The 18,621-nt window shown below is 43.4% G+C and overlaps 1 protein-coding gene across 1 annotated transcript in view; it reads left to right on the top strand.

Annotated features, from left to right (window-relative positions):
- snx29 (sorting nexin 29) overlaps window positions 1-18,621 on the top strand; it is a 116,754-nt gene that overhangs the window by 85,060 nt on the left and 13,073 nt on the right. Inside the window, exon 19 of the mRNA XM_068583558.1 lies at window positions 6,724-6,864. Within this exon, the coding sequence (XP_068439659.1) occupies window positions 6,724-6,864 (141 nt within the window). The remainder of the gene's footprint in view (window positions 1-6,723; window positions 6,865-18,621) is intronic.

The raw sequence follows: 18,621 nt of genomic DNA, 5'->3' as shown, positions 1-18,621 counted from the left end.
AGGTTATTTTCTGGGTTACGTTACATCACTTCCAGCAAACGTCACGGGAAAAATTAGGATGAAACGGCATCAATGATCAGTAATGGTAAAGGCGGGTTATGGAGTCATTTTAACCGTTCACGATCTAATATTGTCACCTCGCGCAGCCCGACTTCTCCTTGCCTCTTCCTCATTTGCATGTTGGGTCTTTTCTCCTCACGGTGTCTCGTTCAGTAGGATGTCAGTAGCAGCAGAGCTCTAAAATAAACACCGTTCCTGCAGCCGAGCTACTAATCAGCACTCTACTCTCGGTCGTTGGCATGGTCTCTCCATAGCTGTTCTTTTTCTCTGGTACTGTAATGTTTCATCATTTCTCTCTCGCTTTGCCTCACTGTGAGGTTGTTTTTCTGTGTACTGGAAGAATACGGTTGATGGAGAGACGGTCCAGGTATTTGGTTATAAACCGACCAGTTGAAATGTTCACCTGACGATGTCGCTACATGCCACAGCGTTCCCACAGTTATCACACACCATCCCCTCCGGGACATGAAACTCTCCACCAAACAATTGTTGAGACATTTCACTCAAAACCACAAATTCCCACCTCATGGCGACGCCTCAGGAAAAGTCAGGGGATCGCCAACCAGTATCTGTTTCCACGGCAATCCATCCATGAGAGTCTGGACGGACGCGTTGGACCGAGCGGCTGACGGGCATTGTCAACCCTAAAGCCACTAGCAGGGCTGAAAAGTATACGGCTTGCCTGGATTGCCGGCAGTAAAACAGGGACGGGGGCGCACTCACACATTCACGGCCGTCCTTTCCTGAGGTCCTTCGCTTCGTCTCCTCTCTCCAAACTCCAAATGGAGTCTATTTTCTGCCTAATTGGGCAAATGTTTTTTCAACAATGATCTGTGAAGAGTGAGGGGGATGACATGAGCCTCTGCTGCCTGTGCTTTGGCTTGACTTGAATCATTCTCCTCGTTTGCCCACTTATAGTGTCTCCCTCACTGAAACACACACACCAAAGACATCCTTGCCCCTCTTGTATCTTTCCTGTGCTTCCTTTCTCTCTCAATGGGTTTTCCACAGTTTTAAATCCTCATTTTGTGCAATCAAAACCTGATATATTTGTTTTTGCGATTTGAGGGTCTTTATATCTGTCTCCCGTCTGACTTGGTCAACACCTTCAACCAGTGTTACAATACTTTTAACGTCCACCGACATCTTGAAATAGGTCAGGAGCGAATGGATTTGTAGTTGTTGTGTTTGTTTGAATCTGCTCAAAAGTTATAGCTCTCATTGCTACACGTAAATGTAGCTCAACTCCGCTACCTCCAAACCGGGCGGCGCGGTCCTACCGTAAATCGGTCAACGATGCCAGCCACGATGCTTTGTGTGTGTGTGTGTGTGTGTGTGTGTGTGTGTGTGTTTGTGTGTGTGTGTGTCTGTGTGTGTGTGTGTGTGTGTGTCCCGTGGTGCTGGGAATGGGTTTGCGCACCAGAGTGGGATCTCCTACCGTTAACCTGCCTGTCAGGCGGGGGAAACAACAGAGCCGGCTCTTTTCAAAGAGACACGGCAGAGAGAGCCGCATCATTATCATCTGCACTTTCTGCAATTCTCAGCTGTGGCTCACGACTCCTGGTTTCCACCTGCTAGTTGGAATACCTTCAGGCTAAAGATCCAGCGAAATGTCAAGCAAAGAAAAGGCTGCAATTATCCCTTCACAGACTTCCCATTTCAGATCTTTATTTCTGTCACTATTTCGCGGTATGCAAGTGCTCTTTTCCTCAGGATGCTGTCGTGCTGTGAGGCGGCCACAGAGATGTAGGCTTGGTGCGCGTGCAGTTTGCATGTCCTCCTCGGCTTCATGTGGATTTCTGCCATTCAGGCTGGAGCTTCTTTGAATGTGAATGTATGTGCAGCAGACCTCGGACCAGCTACTGCCGCTGAGGTGTCTGGTAATGGGTGTCTTCATGAATATGGTAGAGCACATGCTAGCCTTTCTATTTTAATTTTTTTTTTTTTTTTTTTTTTTACATGTAAGCAGGCTGGGAACACAAAGAGCCCATCTGAATCTGATTTTTCAAATCACTCACTGGATGGACACGTACAAAAGATAATATAAAAATAACAGCGGGAAATAACAGCAGGACAGATTTATGTATTCTTTTGTTAAGTTCTGCATTTTATTTGACATCCTCTTGTCATTTTTACAGTTTTCGTCATTCATTTGTATTGGACCTGAGCTAAAAGTGAGAGTCCTGTTCTCGCTCGAAGACGTTCTGTCTTAAGCGTCACTACATCTATCAGAACAGTACAACTCACTGTGTGAGTATCCAGAAAAAGCTCTGTTAATATTTTTAGACCGAAAACAAATAAGTTATTCACATGGGAGATACGCGTTCTGTGTTTAATATAGCACGAAGACTTCTGATCTGTTTTTAGGGGATGTAGAAAATGATGAAAGTCCACTTCACGTCGCTGTATTATTAACATTTTGGGTCCTCTAACGTGGCTACTGGCGCTGCTAACATCATTTAGTTTTATAATGATATGAAAATGTTCTCGTGTGAGGCCCATGTCACATCCCATCCATCCTAACAGTCCAGTGGCGAGGTGACCTGTGTTTCTGGGTTCATTGAGTTGTATTCCTGTGGGTGACCGCTCTGATGCAGAAAACATCTCTAGTGAAGATAAGAAAGTTTGATGCGCTGCGGGAACGCTTTCTAAAATGTCAACGGTAAAGGAAGAACGTAGACGGCTCCTCAGACACAACACAGTGAGCACTTCTTCCTCGACTCCTTTTTCTGCAGCCAGGAATCCATCACGGAGCGGCAGAGACAACTTTCTGCCTCAACATTAGTCTCCGTCTGAAGAAGCAGCAGCGCTGTCTTTACCTTCTGTGTTGCTATAACACGGCCTGAAGCTCTCGCACCCAAAATAAATGTAGAAATACATCAATAATGATATAAATATGATTGGATAGTTGATTTCTCCCCTCAAAAAAGTACATTTTATGATGAAATAGCGTACGGAAATTGTGAAGAAAAAACATACCGTCTGCCTGCGATACTTAGGGTCTATAATACTGTTTATTCACCTGTCAGAGGCTTCAGTAGATGTATTTATTAATCTGCAGTTACATGAAATAGCAAAATAAATAAATGCGTGAGTAAATGAATGAAGGCACAAATGAATGTAACATGTATTGTCTCATTTAATTAGCAATGTATTCATTCATTGTAGCAATTAAGAATTACATTACATAATCTTTTATTTATTTGAGCGTTTCATTAGTTATGTATTAACTAATAATTTCAGCCTTTGAAACCCTCCACATGAAGCTGAGTGCAGTGAGTTTGCAGCTGAGCTGGAGGAGTCAATGTTGTGGGAAAGGTAAATGACAGTGCTTCACTATTACGACAAGCCGGTCTTTTATATGATAAATTGCTGATACTTCAGTTACCAACGGTGGTTCTTCCTTCTTATATTGCCTCATTGAGGTTATATTTTCATCAAACGTGTTATTATGCTTTCTCAGATATTCTCATAAGCCATTTAAAGACAGACAATAAGACCGTGTCCATCACAGTCGAGCTTTCAGCGACAGCCAAAACCCATCAACCCTTTTCGCGTGAGGTCCCTCTGAAGCGTGATTAGAGGCCCCGTCGCCGTTTGAAGACGTCTTTTATTGGGGAAATCAAAGCGCCGCTGCTCAAATATTCAAAGATGGAGAGTTTGGATGTCGCCGGGATTTTTGTCGGAGATAATGAAAGACTGTTTGTGATAAGTCGGGAGGAGAGAGCTGTTAGCCGCATGTGTTGCCGATAATTAGTGAGCCAATGAGATGGCGTGAAGTGGATTAGGCTCGCTGTGCTACTGCAGCCGTCACATGTGTGGAGCCGGTTCGCGTCCGGCACACTGCACACACCACGGGGCTGATTCGATCGCTGCATCTCTGCTTATGCAGCTCTGAGTGTGTGTTCAGGTCCAAGAAGCTACAACGTGTAGCACACATGGTCACGTGACCCAGTGTGGTCTTTGAAACAGGCTAAACCGAATGTTCAGTAAGGATTATGTAGAATTATTATCATATTTCTACAGTGACGGAGGGTTTGAGCCACGAATGCGGATGTGTGGAAGTTAGGCTCTCTTTTTTTTTTAAAAATAGATTATAAAGGGGATGGATTGTGCTTATTTTTCACTCATTTACCACATATAACACAGACTAAAGTTGTCAATAATAAAATATTAATCTAGATGATAACGTACACACACACACACACACACACACACACACACACACACACACACACGGACAGAGCCCTTCTCTTGCAAAAAAAGAAGTTGGTAAAAAGTTAGATGTGCTTCGGTGGGTCAGACACAAAGTGCTGAGATGACAAGTCTCCCGTCCATTAGCAGCCTTGTCTGCTCCCATCTCGTCAGCGACCTCTGTCATTTACTGCATTCTGGTCCTTTTTTTGGAGCAGCAGCTGCTCTTCATACAAAAGGTACTGGATATCAGGGGGTTCGACGTCTGTAGGCAATTAATTTAGCCTTACACCAGAGAGTCTCATAGTTTTCATATCAACCTTTTAGCGTGTTATTCTACTATTCTGTGATAGCCAAACCCAGGATACATCCATAGCAGTGGCGGGCCGTGGAAATGGTACCTACGCTGGCTGTTTAGTTTAACAGCGTGCAGACAGCAATGAGTAACAGACAAGAGCTGGTTGATGAGAAAATAAGCTAATAGGGAAAAATAACTATAATGCATGTAGTGTATTTGTGAAAAACAATTAAATTATAAAATAGCTATGACTTTGTGATTCTGACGGCCCGCCTCTGATCCATAGGATTAGAAACACCTCCCACCAACTCAGTAAATATGCTTTTAAATGATGGTACATGGCCTTAGATCATTCTATTCAACTTTTCTGGGAAGAGCAAGTTTCACATATCTTTTTATAACATTAAGGACGTCTAGACGTGTCCGTCAGTGAGACATTTAGGATGGCTCACAAAGCCTCGGCTGTCAGTCTCCCCTTAATGGCTGTCCAAAATGTCACATTTTTCCATGTTTGCCGTGTAACCTCGACTGTAAAGTAGCATGCACACTGACAAAAGAGCGCCCGGTAAAAGAACAGTCTCCCTTGAAAAAAAACACACAAAAACTGTCATCATCCACTTGTTCCAACATCCGTCAAAACATCTTGGATGTTGACATGAACACAACATGTGGAACGCCCCTGATAGTTTGTTTGCACCTCTGGAAACGACATGAAATGTCTTGTAAGAAGGACAACAGTCAAATGCCTTTATTTATATCATATTGATCACGTTATGTAGCAGGGCTGGGCAACATTACGTGAGATGAGACTTGGATATCGTAATATGGCAAAAGATCTGTCTCGTCAGTGTTTCGTCACTGACCAAATATTTTTTTAGTACGTGTATCGTTTGCTTTTACCCACTTAGTCTTTATAAAGACATGACTGATGAGTATTTATCAAACATCTCATGGTGTAAATACTTTGTGGAAGCACCAATATTGTCACAATATCAAAGTGTTTGGCGAGGAACAGCATCATATTTGATTTGGACCATATCCCATTTACCCAGAAATCAATCAAGAGGCTGAATCCTCAGGAAACTCTTGACTTTTCCTCTTGTGCCACTAGTGAAATATCCAGTGAAATACCTCAAGATCAACTACAAGGATCGGCTGAAATGTTTTGCACAGATGTGATCCTGATGCTTATTTTCAGACACTCCCTCCCTCGGTAGCCATGTCCTGTTGTGTTGTATTTAACGTCGTAGACAGACGGTCGAACCTTTGCCTCCTTTTACCTGTGCGGAGCGGCTCTGCAGTCAACCGTGCAGCGGGTGATCTGCTGCATGAGTTTGAAGCACAGCTTTCATCCTCAGTTGTCTAAGAAAGGAAAAGTTGGATTTGACGAACACGTTCTCCGATACCTCTACGAGGCTGCATCCAATCCACTCTTGTGTCTTGGCTTTTAACTTGTAACTTGCAGGCAACATGCAGTTCAACATTCTGGCACAGACATTTACTATATTAATGTTTTTTGCCTGGAAGGGGGCAGAGGACTTGGTCCACTTTTAAATCAATTTCTGTTTGTATGTACCTGAATCTAGTCTGTATGTTTTTGTTGTTGGGCACTGAATTCTCAAAAGCCGTTCTGCTCTCTTCGTCTGTCTCTGTGTGCTTCCTGTTCTCTACTGTGAAAATGGGACCCATCTCTCGCTCTCTTCCTCATAATAGGCTCATCTCTCCTTCTCCCTCTATCTTTCGCGAGTCTGAATAAAGCAGCTAATGGTGCATGGAAATGGTGGCACCACAGTGGCGCCTATAGACAAACCTTTTTCTCTGTCGTGCGCTGCAGCATTTAAGTGAAAATACACATTTACAAGGATGAGAGGCCGTCATTCTTTCACCCATCTCATCAATGTATTGTAAAGCAATATAAGGGCTCAATCGCAAATGCTTACGTTAAAAAATAGAAAGCTAATACACAACAGTGTGCTATTAGTTATTTTTTAAATCTTTTTTAATGTTTGATAAATTAGTCCTGGGCTTGTTCGCTTCTCAAAAGGTGGTTTAAGTTTGTCTACATCGTGTTGCATTTGTATTATTGATTTGAAGATATGCTGCAGCTGATGTCTCATATGATGATGATGGTGATGATGATGGTGATGGCGTTGTGTCTCCGCTGTCCCCAGGTGTACATCCGTATCCTGGACAACGAGTGGAACGTGTACAGGCGTTACACCGAGTTCAGGGAGCTCCACACCCACCTGAGGACACAGTTTCCACAGGTGGACACCTTCAACTTCCCCCCTAAGAAAGCCATCGGGAACAAGGTGAGCCACACGTCACCTTGACCTTCACCGTGACCTTTCTCTGTGACCGTGTCAAACACTTCTGTGGACCGGTCGTACATCCAGACTTATGTTTGACCTTCTTGATGATTGTGGACAAAATGTGTCAAACAATGGGCTGTTGGTTTTTAAAGACAGAAGTAGACATAAGCAGAATTATAATGTCTAATATATAAATAGTGTTTGCACTCGTCTCAGCCGAGGCTCCCTCGTCTCAAAGTCAATGGTTTCTGTTTGAATGGGTCTTTAGTTGGACGCCTGAGGTTAACACAAGAGATTCTAACGTTTTGTTCAAAGACATAATAAATAGGTCAGTCAATATCCCACTTCCTGAAAGTGGGATATTGACTGAAGCTTTTACATGTCTTTTAACATAAGTGTCTAAGTTTGACTACCGGTACAGACGCTGTCGAGGTTGTCGCGCAAAACAAAATATAGAATACTGATACATAACAATAATAATACAGCCGTAAACTTCATGCTAACATTTCAACTGATGTTCAACGATGACTTGCTTTTGTGTTTTGTGTTTGGGATTGGCTTGAAAATAAAACACGCACACCACCCTCTAAGCCCTTTAAAGTGTAGCTCTGACCACGGCCCCACCTGGACGAATCCAGGGCTCTGCAGACTCGCTGTGCTGAGTTATGGCTGCTAAGCTCTCCCTTCAGAGGGAAGGCGGCAGTGAACGGTTGTTTGAACCCTTTTTCATCCCAATAAAAGACACTATCCCCACATGACCTTCACCAGTTATCAGAAAAATGCATGTCAGCCTGTAAAGATGGAGTTAACCAGCAACAATTCCCTGCCAGCACTTTATCGCTGCTCCTTTTTTTCGCTATCTTTTTTATTTTTTCCCTCACACACGCCCTCCTTCTTCTTCTCCAGGGGACAAACGCTGCTCCGGGTCTCACTGGCTCACTTACCTGTCTAGTTATAGGAGATCTCTCTCTAACGCTCCCCCTGCACCTCTCTCCTCTCTCCCTCCTTTTTCATCCCGTTCTCCTCTGTCTCCTCTGTCTCCTTCCATCCTCTGGGAGATAATTTGGTTCTGACCTCGATTCTCTAGCTGGTTGGATTGGACGCCGGTCTGACTTCCCACCTTCAAAGACAGTGCACCGTCACGGCTAGAAAAGGGACTGAATGCCAATGTGCAGGTGCTGCAGTCGTGAGAAGTGTGTGTGTGTGTGTGTGTGTGTGTGTGTGTGTGTGTGTGTGGGGAACACGTGGAAGTCCAAGTGTCTATCAAAGGCTTCTGTGTCATTGTGTCCTGGGAAGCTCTTTGAAAGCCCATTACGCTGCAGGTTTGTGTGAATTATTGGTTTGCACCATCTCCAGGAAGTCAGCCTTCACCGTGCAGAAAGCTGCCTCGCGGCTTTGTCGCTCTCTGACTACGTTCTAAAGCAGGAGCTCCACGCTCTTCTGGAAAGACCACCACACACCGTGAACCCTCGCACTACGCCTTCCCGTCAAGTATCAGAGTAACTTAACACCGGACCTTTCTTTTTGTGTGACCTCGCTGCACTCATGTGGAGGTGTACTCAGGGTGTGATGTCACTGGTGTGTGTGTGTCTTTCAGCCAGAGGAGTTCAGTGTATGATGTCCAGGGTTTCTAATGTTACAGTGGAAATTAAAGTATTCTAAACAGGCATGAATAATAGATGTTGTCCAACACCAGTCTCTTCTTCTCATAACATATCTTTTTTCTACCCAAATTACCATTTCCTTTGTTTGCCATCATGTTTGTTGTGTCTTTTTGTTTTGAGTGGATTAATTTATAAGCCTCGTGAGGTCTCTTCCTCCCCCACTCTCTCCATTCACACAAATAGACTGTGCCCACAGTGATGATGTTTAAGTCAGGTTTGCACTGTGGAGACGAGCCTCCCTGGTATTCGTCTTCCAGGTTGATACTAAAGCCTAAAACACAGCCATATATAGACAGATGCTGAGATCTCTCTCCCTGTCTGGTTTCATATCTAATATATCTAATTATTATACAGACTTTACAGGACTCTCGCATGCTCATGCGAGTTGGATTTATTACATTTTTTTTACATATTTATTACAATTGGTTTAGCGTGTCAAACTGAGCCAGAGGGAATCATCTCATGTTGCATAAAGCAGGTTGCGTTCTGCAAATTTGGTCAAACGAAGCTCAATATCTGTGACCTTGAAAATGCATTATACTTCTGTAGTTTGAATAGTCGTCTCATATCAGCTAGATTTTGTATATACCTTTGTATATGTGATGTTCGGTTTGGTCTTTGTAAATCTCATTTTGTTCGATTGTCTTCTTTGTGTACAAACAACTTGACAAAGTCAGAACCCTTTTGCGTCTAAATACGTGGCAAACAAACCCTCAGCTCTGACTCTCATCTGAATGTAGTGCTGTCCACCCGGCTCACCTCTAAATGAGTCTTAATCCCCCTGTTTTCTAAATGCAGACCTCCGTTAACCTGAAAGTATCGGCTATGAAGACATTCTAATTTGTTGAATCAGAAGAGAAAAACTGCACAAAAGGTTTCAAGTTCAATTATTTTCCTGAACATTTTCAATACTGCCTTGACAAAACTTTCATATCTTTGCTCAGAGCTTCAGTCCATTCACACAGCAGACAGAGATATTTTACTCCCACAGAACCACTGATATTTGAAACAACCTTGTTTTAACTTGTACGAATAGCCTTGTTAATTAATAATACTATTTATTTAATTATAACTTAAATATAATTGGGGAATATTTCTGCTATAATAACTGTCTTAAGATCAACATTGTGAAGATGAATTAAACATCAGCCACGATACAGCTTTGCAACTTTAGTGAAGACGAGGCTGATGCGTTTCAAGCTCCACGCAAACTAGTGGCTTTCAAACTGGAAAAGGAATTATATTTAATAATTTTCTCAAATATATGCTGCTACAGCAGCAGAAGTTTTGGAGAAACTTGCCAACAAAAAAAAAAAAAACTGAGTTTAAGGCCTTAGGGACCAGACTGAATGAAATGAGGCAGCAGGTGGAGGGCTTTTTAGCTCAAAGATTTGATAAGTACCAGCTTGGTGAAGTGTGTGTGTGTGTGTGTGTGTGTGTGTGTGTGTGTGTGTGTGTGTGTGTGTGTGTGTGTGTGTGTGTGTGTGTGTGTGTGTGTGTGTGTGTGTGTGTGTGTGTGTGTTCAAAACATGAATTTCTCTTAGAAAGCTGGAGCCGCACAGCATAAAAGAGCAGTTGTTCTAAATGTGTGTGTTTTAGCGAGAGGCGCTGTATTGGCTGAGTGTGCAGGGGTATGCATGGTGTCTCTCTCTCTCTCTCTCTCTCTCTGTCTCTGTCTCTGTCTCTGTCTCTCTCTCTCTCTCTCTCTCTCTCTCTCTCTCTCTCTCTCTCTCTCTCTCTCTCTCTCTCTGTCTCTCTGTTTCTCTCTCCATACCCCAGAAGTCTCTGCAGCAGGGAGTGTGTATTTAGTATATTCAGGTGTGTTTGTTGTGTGTGTGTGTGGTGTTCTTGGTAATCAGCAGGCCTGCCGTGTTGAGTTTCTCTGTTACTTCAATCCAGTCGGTGTTTGTTTCTGGCTCTCGTGGAGCACTTTGGAGTGTCGGCGGGGGAAACTGCCGTCTTCAGGTGAGGAGGGGATCAGTGCTGCTGCAGGAACGAAGCATGCACAGATATTTTACTCCCACAGAAATGCTGCTATTTCAAACAATCTTGTTTCCAGTAATACTCATAGCGTTTGTTAATTGATGATTTAAAAAAAAAATTGAATTATAACTTAAATAGTGTAAAATGCCAGCTGACATATTGACACTTAGTGTCTTCCCTTTTTTTTCAGCGTGTTTTGCCTTCAGCCAGTTGTCAGCGATCTCGTTCCTGCTACATTGTCCTAATTGGGGGATTATGTATAATTGGGTTACTGTAAACCCAATAAACTCCCTTAAAGCCACAGCAAAGCTGCATTCACACCAAATCAGGTGTTGAGGCAAAAATGTCGCTCATTATATTCGTTTGAACGTGGGCAGAAAGCCAAAGAAACAGAGCGGCCGGTGGCGAGAAGTTGACACAGAAAGAACTTTTTGACCGCGATCCAGAGCCGAACACGTCCAGTGACTTCTCTGCTTAGAGGTTGTTTTTGTGCAGATTTTGGACCAAGGATTATGATAATAATGTAATATTATTAGTAACGCATCTAACTATTTCAGTTCCAAGTAGAAGTAATAATTATGTGTTGATGAAAGGTGCTGCTGTGCTGCAGCTTCCCTCCATGTCCGGTTTTCATATTTATTCAGTTTTCTCCTCTCCGTCTCCCTGTTTCTGCTTCAATCTGTCTTTTAGCTTCTTTCCTGCTTTCATCCGTTACAAAGTGAGACTTTTGCTCCAGTGTTGCAAATCCCAACCTGATTTTGATGCACACCCGGGGCCTTACACTATGATGTGTGGCGAATGATGGAGAAACGTTAATGTCAGGAGTGACGCGAGAGGGAGAGACCATCAAAAGCCTTTTAGCGGCAGCACCGTGAATATCTGCTCTGCTGTGGTTCTCTGTGCAAAGGATGAAACATGCCGACTGTCAGTGGAGATCAGGTAGTAGAGGATATGCACATACACACAGACACACACACATGCACCTTACTCACTCTATTACATGACAAGGACACTGGGTTTCATCATCCTATACACACTTTTCAGAATGATTGACAGGGAAACACAGCTGCAGTTCTGCTCTGCTGTGGAGTTAAGTCGGTAGAAATCTCACGGAAAAACGCGGTACACATTCCCATCACATGTAAAGCAGGTAACTTACACACCCACACGGTCAGATTATCTATGCTCACACTCCTCTGGCTGCTCAGGCAGCTTGCATGGCAGCAGCGACCTGTGATTGGACCGCTCAGCTGATCTTCTGCCTCCTCCAGAGTGCAGCGAATCAGAGGCGTTCACCGGATGTTACACCTGAAGAGACGGGAATTTGAACTGATATGAAATAGATATGGGCCACAATGTCCGTCTTGTTTTTAAGCAGTATTTTACGCACTGAACCTTTTCGTAAATGTCGTGTCTCCCTGAGTTATATTGAAATGGAGCGATTGTGTTTTTCATAAAAGGTCTAATTATTATCGTAAACCCTCATGTTTGTGTTGATCAAGCCAAGCCTTCCTGTTCAAACATCTTCTGCATGTTGCTTTGATAATTCAGTTATACTAATTTCTTGCGGCTGTGACATTTGAAACATGACTAACGATATTCAAAAACTACTTTATCCTTCTTCTGTTTTACACATTTAAGATTTTTTTCTCCTTCAGATGAGCTCCTCTTTTTAAAAGATGACTCAGTGATCTATTTACAGCAAAGGATTTCAATTGTATGCGAAACACAAATGGTCTTCTTAATGGTTATAATATACAATATTAATAATACAAATAACTTTTCACTGAACGTAAGTCCAGTTTCAACACACCCGGCGCTGCTATCAGCTGGATGGAGAAACAACTAAGAGTTTCGGGAGCAACATAAAAACAGGAGCCGAAAGCCTCTGTTCCATAAAATCAAGTTCACTTTCATAAACCCTCATGTTTTGATCACATTCTGAGCGTTATGGGGCTTAAGGACTGACACGGCGCCGCTGGAGCCCAGGAGGTCTGCCTTCATGGGGCCAATGGGGAGCTTCGTACCATGTTTTCTCCTGGAAATTGCATCATGATGTCTTTACGATTTGTAGGAAAGGATGCGTTTCTTAGAATGCAAAAACATCTCTGGGTTCACGGATCGAGGTCTTTAATTTAATTAGCTCCAGACCGTGCAGGTCAGACAGAAGCTGTACATCGACTATTTTTTCTCTCCAACATTTTGCTTTGAGCCTCACACAGACCACCTGTATCCCTCACCCACAAAACAACTCATCTGAAACAACATCTCTGCTTCCACTGTCGTGTTCAGGTGGAAACTCGATTAACGTGTATTTTTTTCCAAGTTGTCCCCTTTAAGCATTTTAAGTGCTATTCTCTGAACTTTCAGGAAGACTTCAATTGCTCCTCGAACAGGGAAGTGAAATAATGTGAAAACCTTTGATTGCATTTGGGAGAAGAGAAGCCTCATCATTCCATTTTTAATATGTACAACTGCAGGTAGAAACGTGGGAAAGGAAGTTTGAGATTGCGTGGCTGACGGTTGAGAGACATTACAGTCATTTGTCTTCGGGATTATTGCAGGATAGATGCAGAACTTGCACATGGGGGCATTTAACATGCAAGTTGTGACATACCAGTTGACGTTTGGAATGAAACCTCCATTGGAATAAACTGGCTCAGCTATAATCTATTTTTAGATTATAGATCATGTATATGTGTGTACGCAGAACCCTTCATTTACATTTCAGACTTAACGGGACACCTTCAGCCACCATGTGCATGTTGAGTGAATCCTCATTTGGATTCATTTCATTTAGAAATTAGCTCATGTCTCATCCGCCCGTGGCCGTTGACCCCTGACGGTGGTAGCTGTGGCCCCGCGGGGCCTCGTCGCCGCCGAGACTCTGCCTCATTTGACTCATTTGTGCATCTGTGTCCTGTCCGGTCCTGCTAATGAGCCTCTCCCTCTCTGTGTCTCCAAGCGCTTTAGGAGAGACTGTCCAGCTGTGTGACCCAGCAATACGGATGTTACACGCACACACGCACGCACACACACACACAGAAGCGCACACGCTTGCTGTGACAGCTCTTAACCAGCTGATTTGTCTGGGGCCCGGCCCGGCTTACAGGCTAAATGTTCCCAAGTCACGCCTGTCAAATCCGTCCTGAAGCTAACGCTGAGACACGGAGGAGCCAGAACGATTGCCTCAAAGACGCGTTGTCGTCAGACCCCCCGAGTCCATCCATCTGCCGTTCTCACTGGCCGCACCTCATCTAGATTTTATGACTTGTGTCCAAAGGCGTTTGCCATTACTTTTTTCTGTTCTCCGTCCTCAATACCATCTTCTCTCGTTTGCCCACTTGTATCGCTGTCTCCCCTCTTGCTCACTGAAGTCACTCATCCGCCTGAGGCTCCGAAACAAATAGCTTGATTTTTCGGCTTTTTTTTATCTCCCTCTTTGTTCTCTCAAGGCCGCAAATGGGAGACGTTTTCCAGGAGCGACAGATTAAAGGAGAGACACGATGTGAAAGAATCTTTTGGTGAGCTGTTTCTTCCACGGTAGAGACCACTCTCTCCATCAGCACGTTTAGCGAGCAGTCATATGAGACTGTGGCGAAGAGCAACTTTTATTTTCTCACGTTTTGCCATCAACAGTTGCAGACTTATCAGACTTGTCAGTAACGTTTGCATGTTATCCGCCCGTCCAAACCGCTAAGCCGCATCGCAGTGCTCTTGGTCACTGAAGCCGACTTCGTTCATTTCACTGTTGTCTTCAGGTGTTTTCACGTTACGTTACATTAGTTCGGGGCGCTCAGCTTGTAGCCTGTAAAATGATGAGCATTTTTAAAGCATCAATCTACCACAACAGCCAGCAGTCGGTTAGCTTAGCTTGTAACCGCGGCCCTGCTGATGCCCCTCTCTACATCCTTCTGCTGACATGGATCGTAGTTATCTGGATCGTGGTCCATGCCTACTGCTCATTATATGAATAGTTTCTGTCATATTCATTGAATATGCTGTAACTGTTACGATGTTCATTCTGGTCACATGACATCTGTTGCTTCTGTCCATCCTGATAGAGGATCCTCCTCTGTTGCTCTCCTGAAGGTTTCTTCCTTTTTATCCCTGTGAAAGTTTTTTCTCTGTTTTTTTGGGGGAGTTTTTCCTGATTTAGACGTGAGGTACCGGGATAGGGATGTCGGGTACAGATCATTAAGTCCCCCGGAGGCAAATTTGTAATTTTGGGCTGTACTAAATAAAGTGAATTGAATTAAATTATCCGAGGAGCCAGACCGTTAACCTGGTAAAAAAAAAAGTGTTTTCGACGGGGCTGTGAGCCAAACTGTTTCTACTGTCACTGAGCACTAACTTCCTGAAAGCTGCGGTTGTTTGCGTTGGTTGACACTGGAGAGCACGTGCTCATCCGCATCAGCCAATCGTATGCCGACTCATGAACAATGAAATGACATTGAAGTCTACACATCTACACAGAGGAGTATCGGCGAGATGAAAACAGTGATTTAAATCAATAACGGGTGCGTTTTTTGATACCAGATATCTGTTTAAATAATATCTAAACCAACGGCAATGGGTAATCTTGGCTTCTGATCGTAATTATGGTAACATTACATAAAGGTTATCATAGCAGAAGAAATGGCGCTTCCACAGCTACCGTTTGCCCTCGGCCGTCGCCCCCATCTGCACATACACAGAGTGCCGAGGTTCCCTGATTAATTAATCAGAAACTACAAAGTGAATTATTAACCAGTCCTAGTATGTTGTGTTCACGTATTATGCAATATACATGTTTTACGCTTTTAATTATGTCAAAGAGACATTGTGGAGGTCTTGTATGAGCGTTTCTGAATTGCCTGTGATGTTTTATGCATGGCCCGGACCCAGGGTGTGGTGCTTGTTCAGAGAACAGCCCGTTCAGCCCGGTGTGGGCTGACTTGGTGGAAAGTGTTGACCTTGTTTTGTTGCAAGCGTGTTCCAATGCTCGACTAAAGTGGTGACTTGGAAAGTTCTGTTTTTAGTTGTCGTTGGGTTGTTTTTTTTTTCACATGTGAATCTAAGAAACTTTTTGTTTCCAGAAAAGATGCCAGACACCGAGGGCCTGATTCACATACGGTAAAGACTGACACAGAATTAGTTCTCAGTCTGCTCATTATCGCCGTGTGAATTGCCAAGACAGCAGCTTATTATGCAACCAGCAAATCTGGCCTAGGACTTCCATTACATGGCATCCTTACATCCCTCCTGTCTCTCTGTGAAAGAATAAAAACCAAAAAGCCGAAACGGGAACATAAATCATTGGAAACACAGTTATTCTCGAATTTCAAGTCGGATCAAAGTCTCAGTCAAAAGCATTGATTTTCTGTTGGGAACCAAAAAAGTGGTTGTTATAGTCGTGTGTAGTTACTTTTTGTTCTGAATATATTTTTAGTTGCCAGGCAACATTTACTTCTTGAGACGTGCTTTTGGGATTATTTTTCCCCTCCTCCAGAATTGAAAGGCGTAAAGCTGGCAGCAAATTCACTGAGCAGTTGTGGAGACCCCGACGCACATGTGACTGATTTATGCTTTTCTTCCATTGACGTCTCCCCTCTCCTATCTCTTCTCTCTGGAAAGTGACATTGAGCTGTGTGTGTGTGTGTGTGTGTGTGTGTGTGTGTGTGTGTGTGTTATATATACGTCCCGTTTCCCGTTCTACAGTTGCGTGACCATGTCACGACGCCACGTCGCTCATGAGCTGCTGATGAGCATAAATATAGAAACGTCTTATCTTGACACTAGAATCCGTGACGTGAATGACGTCTAGAGGTGAGGACAGACGAAAAAGTCCAGAAACCGTCTCTTGTGCCCGACAAAGCCAGACAGTATTAACTACAGAAGCAGTGAAGAAAAGCCATAAAACCTAAAGTCAGTTTTGTATTGGTGGACCTTCCTCGATAAATTCTGACATCAATATTTGTAATAAATACATCTTGAAAGCAATTTAGTTGAATTGACTCTGAGGCTCTGAGTGAATGTAAGAGCCCTCTGGGACGCGGTGATGCGGCGGTCTCTGGCTTTTGTTGTGAAAAGTAAGAACGGAACTAAAGCGTTATGCGCTGCCCTTGTCAATGTGGAGGGAATTAACTTAATAAATGCAAAGTACTGCGTGGTTGTTCGTGTTGTGATGCGCCGCTCTGCTCACATTAAATAGATACATTTTGCACCGCAACTCATGAATTTGTCTCAATCCTGCTGCTCTCTCTCTCTCTCCTCCCATGTATCAGCCATTTTTTTTCTTATCAAGGCATAGTGAGGAAACAGCTCAAATCCAAAGTTAATTGCCTTCACCGAGCTTCATCTGTCCTTCTACTGGTTAGACAGGATGTGTGTGCTCACCTTCATGCTTTGTATGTACTGCCGGTACATGTCCTCTCCCATAAGATGAATAATAATGGACTGATTTAGGCTTCATGTCATATCAGTACAGCGGTGAGGAGGAGGCGTTGAGATAGCTTGAATGTGCACAGACAGATGTGAGAGGACAGAATCGGCCTCGTCCCTGCATCAGTATGCCACGCTGGTTCCTGCTCTGTCGTCTCTGCAAACAAGAGACAGCACCTGGCCTCTTCAGCCTTTTCCTCTCCGTCTCCAACGAGAGGATGAGTCCGTCACGACGTCCATTAGGGTTTTTACCGCTCTGACATCCATGAAGGCAGTCAGGGTGTCCCTTATTGTGTTGACATGGCATGAAACCCACGCTGGCACGCACATCCTAATCTGACACATCAGATTTACCCGGTCCTACTGCGCCTGTTTCAGCCTGCACGCAGCAGAGTTGAGTGATCTACACTTATCCTCTACTTGGGGCGACAGTGAACCTCTTATCTACTCTCCATTTTAAAAGTTCTTTCCGGCCACTGGACCGTCTGTCATCTCTCAACTTTCTGGGAGGTTCGCAGTGGCAAAATGTCAACACGCTTCTGGAAATCCACTATGCATTGGTGGAGATATTGAACTTCTTCTCTTTTCCACCTATTGTTACCACCGCCAGCTTTGTTTGGATACGCAGCCCGGGACTCATTAGCACAAATGGCAACAGACAGTTATTTTTACAGATCAGTAAGGTTATTCTCGTGTTTGCTGAAGTTTACGTGTGACGGTGACGCAGTGGTTTTTTCTTGTTCTTTGACACTAATCAAACTCAAAACTATGAGTCATAATTATTTTAGTCTGTGTCATGTCACAGTTGTACATTCATTTCGATACGTTGTGCAGGACACTTGGGTGGAGCAGAACTGAAGTCTAGCAACTGGTTGGTTGCGGTGGTGAGATCTATGCAGACAGAGACCTTCCTCGTGCACTGTGGTTGTTTCCCATTTGTTTGCATTTATATGCAACACAGCAACCAAACAAATATATATATATGTATATATAATTTGTGTATTTAGAAAAAGCGAGGCCAATAGTCATTAGAGTCTCCCCAAGTAATGAAATAAATATGAAAAGGTCAAACTGCTGATTAATTGAAAAATTGTTGTTTTTTTTTATTTGAGATTTTCTTCTGGATTGTAAGAGTTAGAGTAAACACTATTATGTTTCATTTAAAAAACAAAACATAAAAACTAATTGGCTCCAAATGATATTTTGCAGTGTCCACTTCCTGCAAATTCCACTTCCCAACGACTAGTATTTGTTTTTTTTTAATTATGCATGTTGTTGTATTCATACAGCTTTTTGCTGTTATTGATTGTATTATCTTTTCATATTAGAGGCAGTGCAAGCTTGAATTTCAACATATTCTCTGTCAAAAGCATTGCTGCTAGTGCAAGTGGCATGCCCCAGCTCCTGGGGAAATAGCAGGTAGCTTGTTGAAACCCCATGGGCGTCAGATGATAACAATTTATAAACAAGCAGTAATTTCATAATTGCACTCGCTGATTAATTAATTTGAACCGACATCAGCCTCTTTGTTATCAGTGCTGCGTGGCACCAGGGCGTCTTGTACAGCATAACCACATTTGTATTTTCAGACGGCAATTGAGTTCACTTGGGTTTTGGGATTTGAGATCAAAAGAGAAGCAGTAGTTTCAAAAACAGGAATTATTGGCCTCCTACAGTATAAAAGCCG

The sequence above is a fragment of the Clinocottus analis genome, unplaced genomic scaffold, assembly GCF_023055335.1.
Source record: "Clinocottus analis isolate CAN_PGR_092001 unplaced genomic scaffold, fCliAna1.0.p SCAF_19, whole genome shotgun sequence".
Classification (NCBI taxonomy): Eukaryota; Metazoa; Chordata; class Actinopteri; order Perciformes; family Cottidae; genus Clinocottus; species Clinocottus analis.
This window is presented reverse-complemented; position numbering and strand designations above follow the sequence as displayed.